This window comes from Phocoena phocoena, chromosome 7 (assembly GCF_963924675.1).
Source record: "Phocoena phocoena chromosome 7, mPhoPho1.1, whole genome shotgun sequence".
Classification (NCBI taxonomy): Eukaryota; Metazoa; Chordata; class Mammalia; order Artiodactyla; family Phocoenidae; genus Phocoena; species Phocoena phocoena.
In genome coordinates, this window is record NC_089225.1 from 17093179 (window position 1) to 17110007 (window position 16829).

The window sequence follows — 16829 nt, forward strand, 5'->3', positions numbered from 1 at the left end:
CGGGGCAACCAGGGTGCAAGCTGTAGGAGGGCAGCAGCTGTAAAAGCAGGGGCAGGGGGTGTGTGCACGCCATTTAGCAGAGGCTGTTTTGGGGGCCTAGGCACTGCTCAAATTAAAAGGCTAAATTTGCTGTCTTTATTTAGAATTCAACCTCTGTGTCTCGCTAATGCTACTTTTTGTTCTTAGCGTGTGTATAACACTCCCTGCTCCCAAACGCTAATTGTTTTCACTACTGCTAATTAAGCAATTAATAAAACTTGACTGTGAGGTAAATAAATATTAATAGTACCTATTGGGTGGGAAAACACAATCATTCTCACTTGCGGCGGGGGGGGGGGGGGCGGGGGGGGATGGAAACAGAAGCATATGAGTTTGGATTTGCAAGGAGAAAGGAGACTTGTAAGGAATACCAGCAAGTTTTTAGTAGCAAAACTGAGAATAACTTGAAAAGATTTCTTCAGATGGGTAAAAAAAAAAAAAATCAATATATTCTAAAGCAAGTTTTTGTACCAGTGCCCAAATGTCCATGGCCATTACTGTTACTTAAGGCAGTAAAAGTTCATCAGCAGGAACACACTTTATCGACCTTGAGAACCGTTCATCACGCGTGGCTCACCTCGATCAGCACAGAGCAGAGGGGGGAATGGAGGGCTTTAGGAATGTGACGCTGCTCTTATGATCACTGACCAACAGAACTGAGCTGGACAGAAAATTTGTAGATATAAAAGAATATTCTGCGCTGTTTTAACATTCTTGTTTTCTTCACTCGAGCTCTGGATGGTTAAGTGATGCCAGACAGCTGTCATCCCAAGAAACTGTAATCAAAGACATGTGTGTGTGCCCATGTGTACACACAGAAACACAGCCAGACTGGAGAGATGGAAAGAGAGAGAGAAAAACCACAGTTTCCTTGACTACTAGGCAGAGTGTCAGCAGGCTGTCTGTGCTTCCCCTGGGCTCACCACGAGAACCCGCTAACATAAAGGCCCGTATGACATTTTGAGGCTGGGTGCAAGAGCCACTGTTCTAATGCTGTCGATTATAGACGGGAGACTATACTAGACTATGCCCCCCAAGTAAGGCGTTACAAGCTAAAGAACTCTCCTGTTCAGAGGCCAGCCTCTGAGATCATGGCTCCCAACAGGGGCTGGACCATCTGCCCTCATCCACAACCTTTTTCTTTCTCTGCTCCCTAGTATGTCTCAGGCCTCAAGGCGAGGACCCCCCTGAAAATATAAGGTTGTGTCTTTTGAAAGAAAAAAGGGGATATGTTGTCTAATGTTATCAGGAAGAAAAAATGCCAAAGAGTTGACTACATTTCATCTCACGTAAGCAAGTATAGTGGTCTTTGGGTTCAAGGAAATAGCCCAACCTGTTTTCTTTGCAATCTGCATGCCACTCTCAATTGAAACAAAGTAAGGCATTACAGCTGGATGCCAGGGGAGAATATACTGAGCGCCGTGATGCTACTGGTTTAAAAGGGCCCTGTGTATCTTAATGATCCCAAACCATAACTTCCCCGGAGGATCCACACATTGTACTCCTGACAAGTTTCACCTGTGTTTGGGGCTGAAAGAGATTCTGGCTTCACTGCTGTGTAGTAGTTATGGAGTATGGTTACTTTATGCATTTAGAGCAAAACCATTGCCAGCTCCAGGTTAAAGGAAATTTAGGGAAATGCTGGTTGATTAGAAGCTCGATATATACTGATATTACCACTGGAGTACTGTTGATTAAATTTGATTTTATCGTGTACAATGATATTATACTGGTATTCCTATTTCAGAGGCAGTGTGTATCATGGGAACATACTGGATTGGCAGTTAGGAGGCCTGGGCTCTGGTCCTCATTACCCACATGACCTTGAGGAAGTAACTTATTCTGGTTACGCCTCAGTTTCCTCACCTTACAGGTAGCTTCTGCGCAAAACCAGGCTTTCAAGACAAGGCATGCCTCAGCTGCTTCATGAGATGGCTTGTCAAGGGCCACCTGAATCCTTCCCTTAAGCTTACTGGACACCACATCCACCAGCCTCTCCCAGTCACAGCCCTTCTCAGTGTCTGTCACTGATATATCCCTATCTCTTCTAAGAATGCTAATACTTCTGTAAAAAGAAAAGGATTACTGGAAAAGGCTGGTCACATCTCAGACCAACCAAGGACCTCAACATCAAATACTTAAAAAGGCAAGACAGGTAACATAATTGTATCACTGAATCAGGCCAGTTCTAATCAATAGGAAGTGGTGAATCTCGTGGCAAACTGAATACTGCAAGCCTTCATCCAAAAGGCATTCAGATGAAAACATTCTTAATCTGGGTGATGGCTAAACAGTTTATGTCATTACAGTGAATTGAGCCTATTACCAAAGCTAGTTGACAAGCTCAGGGTTAAATGTTCACTAAGGTCCCTGGCAGTTGGGAAATTCTGGGGTCTAAAATAAGACTGATTCTTAGAAAGCTTGATTTGGAGAAATCTCCAAATTTAGAGTCACTTTTGACTCCACGCATGTCAGATCCTGGACATCCTTGCTAGCGAGGACCGGCGATGCTTCCAGAAGTTTTAAGAAATCTACTGGCTTCCTTGCCCTTTTGTTTTATTTCCTGCAATCGTATGTAACTAATCATTGGGTTTCAACCCATCTGTTGATTTTTATAGCATCTCTTCTGGTATGCCAGAAAAATACCTTTTTGGTTGCCCAGGGAGGAGGATATGAAGTCATGGCAGATTTGCCTTTGTGTCATAACAAATGATACAGTCCAAATTTGTACCGAATGGTACAAAGGGTAAGGGCATGGAGTGGAGTGCAGTAACCCTAGGTTAACATACGGGCTTTGGCACTTCTAGCAATTGGAACTATGGGAAATTGATTTTCGTAGCCCTACCTCACAAGATGGCAGTGAAAACAAAAACAATTCAGTGCATTTAAAATGCTGGACATGGGGTCTGACTCCTTGGTAGTGCTAAGTAAATATAAACAGACTCTCTTCGAGGAAACCAGATCCTACCCACGCCATTGCTACACAAGTGGACCCAGATGGCCTGACCACACCTCCCACAAGGGAAATATGTAGAAGTTGGGAGTTCTTTTAGCTTCAAGCTACAAAATTGTGTTCTGCTGCTATCTGGTTGGCTGTACTGCTAGATTCCACCATACAAGGGCCTTAACCCATGTTGGCAAATTAAAAAACACCATGAATATCTGGCGATTCTAAAGAACATGAAGGTAAGGCTGAGGTTGTTGATATGCTGGAAAATAACTCCAGGGAAAAATGCTTTTCTTCCAAGTTTGGTGTTAGTGGCAAAAAAGGAAAAAGGAAAAAAAAAAAGAACCTAGGAGAGTAACATTTTCAGTGAGTGTAATTGTCTTAATGAAGATAAAATATATTTCAGACAAAAATATGAGCTTAGCTCAGGTTATTGATTTCACTTGCACTTATAGACTTGGACCTATGATTTGGAGGCATAAGTGGAAGTGAGCTGGGTTTAATATTGTCATTTTAGCGTTATTGATCTAAAGGAGGGACAGTCAGCTCTCTTAAGAGAACTTGCAGATTTCTGAGATAAATTGAATTACTTGACTAGGACATGATATGTACATTTAACAGAAGCTGCTAAATTTACGGAAATAATTTTTTTTCTACCAGCATTTGGAAAGGAAATACACTCTGTGACTTCAAGATGCTTATCTGAGCCAATTCCTGGTATGCCAGAAAAATACCTTTTTGGTTGCCCAGGGAGGAGGATATGAAGTCATGGCAGATTTGCCGTTGTGTCATAATAAATGATACAGTCCAAAACTGTATGGTTATGACTATAATTTTACCTCATGGATTTTATGTGTGTGTGTGACTTGGATAAATCACTCAAGATTTCTGTTTTTTACTCTGTGCCAGCTACATCCCTCTTTAGAATTAGGTTTCTCATCTGCTTTCGGAGAAACCTCATTTTATTTCCTATATTGTGCTCTTAATTAAAAAGAAATGTTTGTCTTTTTGTAGCAATTCTACAGTCTCTAGAAAAACTGGGAAGTGCATGTTTCTGCAGAACATGGTTCTTTTGGAATCTCTGAAAGCCCAGGCATCTTTGCCTGCTTCACAGTATCCCTGAGGTATGCTATCTCACAGTAGCACATCTTTTTGTGTCTTACTGCTTAACTGTACCAAGGCAGATTTATCTGTTTACTAGTTACTACTTGAATTTGTGTAGCTATTTTTTGTGGCTGACCTGAAAGGTCCCATTTTCCTTTATATTGTACCAGACAGCTTTCTTGTCTCTTTTCTGAGGCACCATTAAAAAAGACAGGCATGAGAAGTCTTTCAACAGTTACACACAGAGCTGCAACAGTGCCCCTTCATTCCTTAGGTTTGTAATTAAATGAGTGTCGAGTTTCCAGCAGGAGGAAAGCAGTTGAGAAATTAAAGCCTTTGAAAAAGAAAAGGCATTCAAATACATTGTGACAGAAATCATGAGTTGCCCTTCAACATCTGTTTCGACCCTTCTTCTACAATAAGGTGACAATCAATTTTCAGCTGGGCACATACCCAGAATAAAGACTCCACTGTCAGCTTCCTTAGGTGTGGATGTGTGATTAAGTTCTGTTCATGGAGATATAAGTAGGGAGGTGTGAAAACTTTTGGAAGTTTCTCTTAAAAGACAGCAGGTGTGTGTCTTTTAGCCTCTTCATTTTCTTTGGCTTTCATTTCTTCCTGATGGCTGAAATGTGGATGTGATCACTGGAGCCAGGGCAGCCATTTTGGACAATGAGGTAACCCTGGAAATGAAGGCCACATCCTGCAGAATAATAAGATGGAAGCCCGGATGCCAGGAACCCTATCAACTTTATGGAGCAGAGTCATCATACCAGTCACGTACTGTCCACCTGTAGATTTAGATCTGAGAAATAAATAACTAATTTTATTTTATTTTATCTGATTTAAGCCACCATTATTTTGGATCTCTGTTACTCACAGTGGAACCTAATTCTAACCTAATAAATGTGCTCAAATCTCTCTGTTTATGTAGTTTAATGTAAAATCTGAATCAGTTAAAATCATTTGTAGCAGAAAGCATGATATTTTGACAGAAGTAGTTCGGGGAGAGAATCTAGCAAAAATATTATTCTAATGCCTCTACAGTATACATTTAAAATAATATTTATTTAAGTACCTTTAAAATTGTTTTCAATTAAAAAAAATCAAAATGTCATAAATGATTTTGCTCTCCTTAGCCACATCCTCCTGAACATGCCACATGATCTAAGATTTTCTTTTAAAGAGGAAATCTGTCTCACAGAGAGGTAAATCAGAATAAAAAAAATTGAAGGAATCAGAATTTAGCCTCTCAGACACATCATGGAAGGAGATGCAAAAGGTTCAGTAAAATTCACCAAACCTGCCAAATTTGGGCAACTTCCTGCATTTACCCACTCTGCCCCAATAACATGATCTGAAGGCAGAAAAAGAAGATGACAAAGGAGAAGGTATAGAAATTTCAGGCTGAGAAATCACCATTTGTTGTTTTCCCTAACTTTATGAGTAACTGACAAATATAATTGTATATATTTAAAGTGTAAAACATGATAATTTGATATACATTACATGGTAGAATGATTACCAAGATCAAATTTATTAACAGAAAATTATTAACACATCCTCATAGTTAATTCTTTTTTTATTTTGTGATAATAAGGCTTAAGATCTACTCTCAGCAACTTTCAAGTATATAATACCACCATTTGTTTTATCTTTACCACAGACGTGTTCCTGGGGGAACAACTCTATATGTTTCGTTTTATAGGACGACCACAGCAATTCTGGGAAGTAGACATTGTTATCCCTATTTTACGGAAGAGGAATTAAGGTCCAGAGAAGTTAAACAAACTTCCTAACCTCAAAGATCTCTTGCTGAATTTTAGGCCTCTGTTAATGCGGCCCATCACAGGCTATTCATTTTACAGGAGTCAGAGGAATCCATCAACTTATTTAATGTTTGCATTTACTAAATAAAAATGATAGGTTTGCTACCCATCTGGGTGGGCCCATGGAAATCTTTCATCTTCAAAAGGCTTTCTATTACTTTCCCAAGAGTTTAAATTTTATGAATTTATTGGTCATTGATGTTACTGCATATGCCATCTAAAACGCACACAATTTTAACCTAAGTGAATAAATAGAAAAGTATTGTAGCTATCAATCATTGTTTCTGTTAGTCTGACAATGTGAGTTCCAATCTATTCACATAAGTACTTTGAAAACAATAAAGCCAGAAAGTGACCTACCTTTTGAGTGAGCAGAGCTTGCACAACTTGGTTGGCTACCTTTAAAAAATAAAGAAAAGAGTTGCCGTTTATAATAATGAGACTTTATATGCACGGACTCTAATTTATCAATAAGTTTCCCACAGCTAATTAGCTCCTTATTTTCCTCTTTCCTCTAGCTCCAGAGGACCTGATTCTTTTCATAATAAGCCTTTCCTTCTAGGTAGTACTTCGCTTTTTCCAAAGGTGACCTTGTTGCTAATTAAGATGGTTAGGCTGGAAAGATCATTCATACCTTGACTCTCACATTTCCATATTTGGAAAAGTAATATCCTTTCATATGTAAAGTACTTTAAGAAGGCTAAAAAATGATACAGTGTAAAACACGATCCCAATTATCTGTATACGGTTTCTACACTGCTGATTTACAATGTCCTTTGCCTCTCCTTCCTATTCTTTTGTTGTGTGACTATTTCACTGCTTAAAATTACTTGCAATAGGGGTAGGTGGAATGGTGGAGAATAGGGGCAACTCATTCTTTCCTATACGCTCTGCTTTCCTACTCCACATCTTCTTTTATGCCATCCTCTTGTCATTGTTACCCGTGATAGAGTCTGATAGTTGTTTACTCTATCCCCCATTTGCCCCTTCCTCCTAAGTCACAAACACTGATTTTTTGGCTGGACACATCCAAATACATTTCCCTGCCTCCCTTGTCACTGTGTGACAAACTTCTGGCCAATGAGTTTTTAGCAGTCTATTTTCTTGGACTTATAGGCAGTTTCTTACAAAAAGGGGGCTCATCCTTCTTTCTTTTCCTAGCTGGGATATGAAAGTGATGGCTGGAGCTTCAGCAGCCACCTTGACAATGGAAGTCACACATTAAGTATTTTGGGGCAGAAAAATAGGATGAGCCTGGTCCTGATGATGCATGGAGCTGCACTGTCTATCTCTGAACTGGTATATGAAAGAGAAATAAAATAGGCACTGTTATGTTGAGTTTCTTCTAATATACAACCAAATATAACTGTCACTAATACATTGCTAGAACTCTAATTTTCTTCAGGTATCAGGCAGCTTGTGACAGTAGGAGAAGCTGGGCCCCTCTCAGCCCAAGGAGGTGAATCTTGATTAATCTAAGCCAGTGTTGGTTATTCCAGTCCCTTTCAGCGACTGGCTTAGGAGTGGGCATGTGACACAATTCCAGTTAACGGCCATGTGAAAAACCGATAACATGTCCATGATATTTCAAGAATCTGGCATTTTCTCCAGATAACCATTCATCATTTCTACATGTATTTACACTAAGATTTCTTTTTCACCTGCAGGTTTCAAAAACACTTCACAAAGAGTCATTAAACTTCACCACAACCTTGAAATTATGTACCCATATGGCTAATATTGATAAAATTACGGTAGATAGGTGAATTATGTGGAATGTTTTAGTCAGTACATACATAAACTATAAACATTTAGTGTGATAAATGAAACTGACAGCATTAAAGACCAAGTCAGGATATTTAAATATCTTAAATATAAGGTATTTCTGTTCGTTCATTTATTCAATATAAATTTGCAGAGTATCTATGACTGGGATGTGTTCTTTCATTTCAAAGAGAACATAGCTGGTAGGACGTTGGCAGTAACACAATTATAAGTGTGATAATCGTGTAATCATGTTACCAATCATATTGGTAATTCTCACATTCAACCTAAGGCTGAGGACCACACTTTTATCTTCTCTTTCTCTTCATAACAAATGTATTTCTGATGATGCGGAACTGTGTGTGCTCATTTCTCTGTCTAGTATAGGGGAACAGATTATGGTAAAAATGTTTTCATGTTTGTTTCTTAACTCAATATTGACAAAATAGCATATCCTTAATGACAGTGAGCCACCAGTAAGCCTCACTGAAAATTAAAATACAGGCTGCAATCAACTTGTGGCTAGCAGACATCTACACCACAAGCAGTAACTGACTAGAATCAGATTACCTATAATTGGTTCATTGAACTGTATGCACAGGAAGGACTTTTTTCCCTATCAGAATCCTTTTCAAATTTATATTGTTGACATTAAGTAAAAAAGAAAGGCCTTTCATTGAAACTAACTACAGTTTTGAAGAAAAAGTATTCTTAGGTATTTTGCTTTTTAGTCCAGCCCAAGTTAAAGAAGCATATCTAAGAACTATCATAGTCCAAAATAAATTGTATTTTCCGTAACTGGTGCCATTACTTTTTCCTTCACTACTTTATTTATACATGATCACAGTGGTGATAAATGTTATTCGGCGGACACAAATTGACCAATAGCATAATCTTGAAAATCTTTCAGTTTTTAAATGTTCATTTCAATTTGTAACTGTGAATTTAAAGTCAAACGATATACCATCTATTTTACTCTTGAAAATTAAAAAAAAAAAAGAAGAATTGAACTATTCATGCTGCTTAAATCAGGAACAATGTACCAAACTTAATTTATACCATAAATAATTTAATTCTTTTGGATAGCAAACTTTAGATTTGATTTACATTCTCATAAAACTGCCTAATATCAATGTTTTCTTTTCTTCCTCCGAACTGGTCTCTCACTTAAACCAGTCTGTGGCACAGTGGTCGCATAAAATAGCTCTCTACATGATTTAGCAGGAGTCATAAACGAATACCTTATCTGTAAGAGCCTGTAGCAGTAAATATGTTATATCTTTGCGATCCAATATGTTTGCCCTATAGGCTTATAGACTCTATCTCTGATACAGTTCCTTTTGGCACGTACTTTGGACAATTGTTTGCTCTACCTGAAAACTGAACAAAGATATACGAATGCATTGTTTCTTTACCTACTGACATGGGGTTCTATTACCCAGAAGGGCTCACAGGTTCCTTGCAGAAAAGCAGGCATGTGATACACATGCTTTCCTTGGTACTGTCTCTAACGATAGTTTCCTGGGTTTTGTTACTACCTTTAACAGCTCAGGTTCCCCGATGCATCAACAGAACAACTGTTTGGAGCTTGTGCCTGCAACCTCTAATAGGTTCACAAGATGATCCCTGGAATGGGCCCCTGCCCTCATCATAGCATCTTGCCCTTAGCACTCAGGTTGCAAATAATCACACCCTGGCAGGCCCAGCTAATGAGAACAAATACCTTCTAGTGTCAGCTGACAGCTTTCCTCTCCAAAGAAAGAAAAAAGACCAGCTGGGCTGGGCCATGGGGACCTGAGACACACTGAGCAAAGGTGACAGTCGGTCCTTAAGCCCCTGGCTTGTTTGACAACCTCCCTTAGGCTCTTTGTGGAAACCTCCCTCTTTGAATCTAGAAGAGGAGCAGGGGTGTGGGCAGCGGGGCAGCCGGGCGGGAGGAACAGGGGTGCCAAGAAGAGCGGCCAGGTACATCTCTCCTTTCCTCTCCGTAAGAATTCTCTCAGACAAGCCAGCTCCTCTGACACTTGGCTCATCTGTGACCCACACACATCTTTGTTCTTCTCCCCTGTCAGATGAAGAGGGATGGGGGAGGAGGGCAGAGAGAGGAGAATCAGGGCGGCAGAGTTGTCTGTTGCTTTATTGCCAAACAGTCCCTGAGGCTGAATGAGTTTATTCCAGAGGGAGCCAATGCTCACTACATCCTGAAGACTGTCGGGGATGGGGTCCAGGGTGGGGCGCGTAAGGTACTCAGCGGACACCATGCTTAACGGTCCTGTCCTCCTGCTTGGTGGCCCTGCTCTCACCCTTTTATGCGCTACTTTATCATGCCAAGCCACTGTCATGTCAGCAACGTAATGTACAAACCTGGTCGCTAAAGCGCGCCTTTTGGGAAATGTGCTTTGGAGAAGTTTTCTCTGCTTCTGAGCTTGGTTTACTGTAGGAAGGCAGCTGGGGGGCAGGTGGGAAGAGCACTGGGGCAGAATCACAAAAAAGACCTGGGTTCAAATACTGCCTGTGTTGGTCATTCACTGATATGTATGGGGGTGGGGAAGCAACCTGATTTTTCTCATCTGTCAAGCAGGGGAACCGTCTGCCTCTAAAATTGTGAAAAAAAGCATGAGATGATAGACATCATCAGAGAAAGCACCTTGGGCAGTACCTGATCAAAAGCAGTCACCCCAAAAATGTTAAATCTGAATCCAATCATTCAAACTTCAGAAACTAAAACACATTTTCAGGTAAGCAGTTAAGGAAGGATGGTTTGAGAAGAAGGGCTTTTATCTGTAAAGGGATGGTGTGTGTGTGTTGTGTGTAAAATACATGTATAAATAAAAATCACTAAGCACCTCAATATGTTCATTTCCCAGAAAATAACACTCAGTACAAAAGGGACTGAAGAACACTTCAAATTTACATTTTATCCACCTGTGTGTGTTTCATGAAACCCATTAGCAAGGAAATAACTTACATGAGGCCTTACCTTGTTAGTTTGTCTAATTAGTATGAAAAGCCTTGAAAAGAATTTCCAGTTGGCATTATTACTGCATTCAACTACCCCTTTGAGAGTGTTCTCTTACAATGCATGGAAATGGATTGTCTACCCTCATGCAATGAGTTACAAAGCGACAGGCATGTGTAATCAGGGGCCGGGATTCATGAATACAGAACATTTGTGCTGCTCACAGGTGGTTCTTTATTGCAGATTCCCTCTTTGGCAACAGTTAACCTTCTGCACTTAAGGACGGAGGGCCCAGGACCTGCACGCAGTCCACCTGGCATCCCGCCCGCCACCGTGGCTGGCCTGCATCAGCAGCATCTCCTCCAGCTCTCGCCTATGAAGGGGCTCAGCCTGGCGGACTGGGAGGACACTCCCCCGTCGCTCAGTGGGACCGCAAGGAGGATCTGCCAGGAGCCCGCCGAGCCGAACCCTAAGCCATCTGCCCCCAGGGTGGAGGATGAACCACTCTTCTGAAAGAAACCCCCCGCCGCTTTGTCATCTTTCCTAACGAATACCGTGATGTTTGGCAGATGTGTAAGAAAGCGGAGGCTTCCTTCTGGACAGCTGAGGAGGTGGACCTTTCCAAGGACATTCAGCACTGGGAAGCCCCGAAGCCTGAGGAGAGATGTTTCACTTCGCGTGTTCTGGCTTTCTCTGCAGCAAGTGATGGCATAGTAAGTGAAAACTTGGTGGAGCGGCTTAGCCAGGAAGTTCAGATTACGGAAGCCCATTATTTCTATGGCTTCCAAATTGCCATGGAAAACATACGTTCTGCAATGGACAGTCTCCTCATTGACACTTACATTAAAGATTCCAAAGAAAGGGAATTCCTCTTCAACGCCATTGAGACAATGCCTTGTGTAAAGAAGAAGGCAGATTGGGCCTTGCGCCGGATCGAAGACAAAGAGGCTACGTACGGAGAACGTGTCGCAGCCTTTGCCGCAGCGGAAGGAATCTTCTTTTCTGGTTCTTTTGCATCGATATTCTGGCTCAGGAAACAAGGACTGATGGCCGGCCTCACATTTTCCAATGAACTTATTAGCAGAGACAAGGGTTTACACTGTGATTTTGCCTGCCTGATGTTCAAACACCTGCTACACGAAACTTCGGAGCAGACAGTCAAAGAAATAATCGTCAGTGCAGCTAGGGTGGAACACGAGTTCCTCACGGAGGCCCCGAAAGTGGAGCTCATTGGGATGAATTGCGCTTTGATGAAGCAGTACGTCGAATTCGTGGCAGACAGACTTATGCTGGAGCTGGGTTTTAGCAAGGTTTTCAGAGTAGAAAATCCATGTGACTTTATGGAGGATATTTCACTGGAAGGGAAGACTAACTTCTTTGAGAAGAGAGTAGGCGAGTATCAGAGGATGGGAGTGATGTCCAGTCCGACAGAGAATTCCTTTACCTTGGATGCTGACTTCTAAGTGAACTGAAGATGTGCTCTTATTTTGCTGAGTTTTCTTTTCTTCCTTCTCATCAAAAGAGAAAAAGATCAGCTACCTGAATGGTATTAACCGGCTATACCATAAATTGCCCATAATTTTCATTAATGGCATCTTTAAAACTGTGTAGCTACCTCAAAATCAATCCTGTTAATGCCAGTGGGGTCACCTAGGTTGAAAGCGTTGACAAGAGCTACTCGGATTCTTATGAAAGATCTTGTCCATGTTTGGCTTTTCCAAGCAGGCTGGCTGTACATGACTTCCCCCTGGCTCTTAACAGCACCTTCCTTGGCCTCAAAGTGTGGGGAGTCAAGCGAGTTTGATCCAGCAGGATTAAACAGTTACTACCACAAGGCAGTAGGAAGACATCAGACTCACTGCTTCAGATTTTAAAGTTTACTTATGATTTGTATATAAAACTGGCACATTACACACAAATAAACATAGTTTGTACTGTCAGAGTGAAGGCTCGATTTAACCTAAATTTGTTGGTTTCTACACCAAATACAAAAGTATTCTATTTACCACTAACGGGAGCCAATTCAAGATTTACTAGGTGATCAACGTAGGTTAAGCCTGTGTAAACTAAGGGTGTTATTTTTATTCTTTCTTTTCTTTGATGAGTTGAAGAGCTTTTGAACTCAATCCTGTGCACACTTAGGTATCAGTATCAGCCAGGTGGTACCACATAGAACACAGGTTGGGTTTGTGTTCTGTAGCCCACGTCGAGTATCGCGGGATAAGAGATGTGGAGAAAGGAGACTCTTAACTTAGGTCATTAGGAACTGAAGTGTGATCCGGACTCACTGTGGGTAACCTGGGTGTGCATGAGGGGCGGTATCATTTAATTTCTCAAATTGTATGTTCCCCAACTTCAAGTTAGTATGAAAGATCCTTGAAGAGTCTTCTTAGCTAGGATCCAAGATAATTAACTTTGTGAATTGGTTTTCAAATCATCCTTGAATGAAAGGACCCACGTAAGATCTTTCTCCTATTAAGTGGTAAAACCGGGACTGAAACTGCTTCTCCTAAAAGTTGAGTGTTTATTCTGATTTTGTTTAATTTGTGTGGAAGTAGGTACTGGTGACTTAACCATTTGTACTTTAAAGTTAGAAAGGTGTTCTACTCTATGTTTTTTTTTAATATCATATCTGTAGTTCATACTTTGAAATACTTACCCAGTATTAGTTTGCAGTTCATAACTGACTGAGTGGATACTGTTCAGGGCAACTGCTCCTAGGATTTGCCTAAATGTGGGCATCATCTGCTGGATTCTTAAACTTCAGTAGAAAGCTGGTGTTATGTGAATAATTCATACATGTTCCACTCAAATATTAATTTCAGAAGAAAGTATAAACTTAATAGATGTATTTAATAGGGCTAGTTTGAATCAATCCACCTTTATGTTCCCTCCCCCCCTCCAAAAAAGATGTTACACGGAAGGTAATGCATGACACACACCGATCCTTTGGCCACGTTTGTTAACACGTTGTGTTGTGTGTTGGCTGACCACTGGCCTGTTCTGCTGTCAGTTTTCTTCATTTATTGTATTAATATAAATGGTGAAACAGTCAATTTAAAAACTTCTGTAATACGGGACCCTTTTCTACCTTTTAAATTATTGTTATAAAGTTAATCCAGATTTTATATGGTCCTTACACTTGTGCGACACAAAAATAAACACCTTGCCTGGCGTCAGGTTCAGGTGGCAGTTGGAAGCAGATTTTAGGATTCTACCTCCCATTAGCTGTGTGACGCAAGCATTAGCTTCTGCCAACTAGGGTTCGGTTTTTTAATCCGTTAAAAGGAAACAGACTGTCTAAATCGTTTCAAATTCCTAATATTGAGTACTGCACCAGTGATCGATGATTTAAATAAAACCGTTCTCATGTCAAATAAAAGAACAACAACAAAAAAGTACAGTGGGATTCCCCCTCTGAAAATTCTGTCTTCAGTGGAAACTTTATACTCAATGATTTTGTGGGTGAAAACCTCGGTTTCACCAGACACATGCTAATGACACCTTCGGAATGCAGGCATAGAGAACGTACAGAAGGCAGGCTGTGAATTTCCAGAAAGGAATGCTGGGAGCTTTTTGAGTGATGGGGGGGGATGACTTGTGGGAAAATTGTGACAACTGAGAAGCTTCTGTGGTGTGATTCACGTAAATTTGACTTCTAAATGCAGATTAAGTCTCACTGGAAATTTCTGTGTAGGAGGTTAAAGTGGAACTTTGCTGATCAATACATATGACCCAAGGGCAATATTTGTTCCTTTAAATATCCTTGGATCTATTTGGTCTTTCTTGCCCTAAACTCTGATTGGACCAAGTACCTGGGGAACAGGGGGGAGGGGGCTGAACTGGCCTCACTAGACACCGAGTCACCACTCCTCCCTTTATGTCAACTTACTTGAGCGATTCTTTTAACTTTGGACGGTGTAAAGATTATTCAGTCCTTTTAAGTCTTGACAGGGCAGACGAGTGCAAACACCATTTTGCTTGAGTAACTAATATATATGGCTGGAGATATGAAACAATTAAAATCTTAAATAGCTAAACCGTTTTCTGGGGACATTTTGAGGGTTCTTCAACAAGTAACTGTGAAGCAAAGTGGTCTGTGTTATGAGGATAATGGCTCTTAGTTTGCAGGGCTCAACAGCATCACCCGGAGAGCTTGTTGATAAACAGATCGATCATAGCCAGGCCCACGTGCACTCCCAGAGTCTCTGATTCTCTACAGCTTAACGGGGCTTAAGAATTTGCATTTCTAACAAGTTCCCAGATGAGGCTGATGCTGCCAGCCCAGGGATCCCATTTCAAGAAGCACTGGTGTAGGAAAATATCCAGCACAGGTGGAACTCTGAAGGAAGCACCATTTCTAGTTTCAAGGGAGAAGAGGAGTACATGGCGGAGGGGATGATGCCATAACTGGGATTTGAACCTGTGTTCTTTGTCGTTCAACCCATCACCTTCCGGGACAATCAATGGGGGGATTGGGGGAGGGAAGGGGGAAGGAAGTTCAAGAGCGTTTGTCGGGAAAGGTTTTCCCAATGGTTAGTAAAGAGGCAAAGACTGAAGATACATTGCTAGTTTCCACTGGTAAGGTAGCAGAACTCGACGGAATGTAATTTTTCTTATTTTCTTAAAATCTCCGTCAGCTATATCGTAACAGCTCTTAAACAGAATCTCTTAGAAGAATATGTGCAAGTCTTAGGGTATCAGGCAGATGACTAGAGAAGTCATCCCATCAAATGAGTAACTCCAATCACCAACCAAGTCCCAGATAAGAGCTTGTCAGGGAGGCCAATGGCCAGTCCGGGCTGGATGACATAGGAAAGATGGGTGGTACGATCCCTGGCGCCGTGTGAGGGGATGGCTGAGGGGAAAACCAGGGCCCTGCATACACTTCAGTCTTCCCTCCCCTCTCAGGAACTCTGAGCCACCCACCATCTCTGCTGTCATCTCTTCAGCGTCGTCGAATCACATTTCTCCAGTTTACTCAGGTGTGTGGCCCCGTCTCCTTCCATTCTGCTCAAATTTTCCTCCTTACTTCCCTTTCTCTTCTTGCCTTGTTCTCAATCCACTGGTTTTTCCCCTCTGGCTGCCAACTGTGAACATCGTCCCCACCCACTCTATCAAGGATTTGCTTTTTCAGAAATGGCATCCAATTGGAGGCGATGCAGCGTGCCCTGAGGTGGCTTTTCTCATTCACGGGCTGGGATCACACTTACTGGACAGGACGAATTTATCGTACGGTGAAGCATCTCCCAACCTATGCCCCAAGCATATTAAACAATAACCAAGAGGAATTTGCAGATGCCCATATAAGGATATAGGGAGGGAGGGGGAGGGGACTGCCTGACCTTCCTTCTCCACATTCACCATGTTTACAGCCTTCCTTTGAAGGCGAAAATGCTAATGTTCTCTGGAGACCGGTAATAGACACACATTAAGATCTGACATAGGGAATCCTAAACAGTCCAGCGTCTTATCCAGAAGCACCCCGCTCCCCTTACCTCATCAAGACACCTCTCATACTGTTCCCTTTGATTTTCATTTTCCAAAGCCAACGCTGAATTCTCTGCCTGCAGTAGAGATACAAAAATAATACAGATAAATCTATGAAATGCTCTGTTACGTGACATCTTCAATACAGTTACTAAATATATCTCCTCAGGATCCGAAACACTCTTGTAGAAGAATCTTTGACGAGTTTGCTCTAAGTACTATTATAAATCTCTCAGGGAGGACACCTGTCTTATTGTTCACAAAAAGGCATTAGCATTTAAAGAAATGCAAAACTTGATATTTTGAACAGGTAGAAAATCAAATCATGGCCTGATGCGAGAGTGTTCTGTGAAAAAGATTATAATGTTTACTTCATTCTATGAAAATGTAAATGGAAAAAAATGCCTTAATCCACTTCATTAAGACCTGTCACAGTTTCTCAAGCTGGTATTTGTTTAGGTCACAGAAGAGAACCTCAGGTAAATTCGTGAAAGCGTAATTCCACAAGCAAACTAAACATGCTGTGTTCTGGGTTAATCAATGACTTTTGAACAGGAGACTATAATGAGAAATTTAAGAATTGAACATACTTAAGAGTCCCTCGGCCCTCCCCCTGCCTTTTTAAAAGTACTGCTTTCCTGCTCCTAAGAGCCTTGTAGGTACCTTAATGTTAAATAAATTACTGTAGGATCCTAGG

At 41.2% G+C, this 16829-nt stretch overlaps 2 protein-coding genes across 2 annotated transcripts in view; one reads left to right on the forward strand and one right to left on the reverse strand.

The window, feature by feature from the left end:
• Positions 1-16829, reverse strand: part of NCKAP5 (NCK associated protein 5) — a 906625-nt gene that overhangs the window by 176503 nt on the left and 713293 nt on the right. The window contains exons 7-8 of the mRNA XM_065880133.1: positions 16141-16209; positions 6280-6318 (exon numbers count right to left, since the gene is read on the reverse strand). Of these exons, the coding sequence (XP_065736205.1) occupies positions 6280-6318; positions 16141-16209 (108 nt within the window). The remainder of the gene's footprint in view (positions 1-6279; positions 6319-16140; positions 16210-16829) is intronic.
• Positions 11009-12105, forward strand: LOC136125897 (ribonucleoside-diphosphate reductase subunit M2-like). Its single transcript, XM_065880890.1, is given in 2 exon segments — positions 11009-11146; positions 11149-12105. Coding segments are annotated over 2 exon segments (1086 nt in total). The 5' UTR covers positions 11009-11017.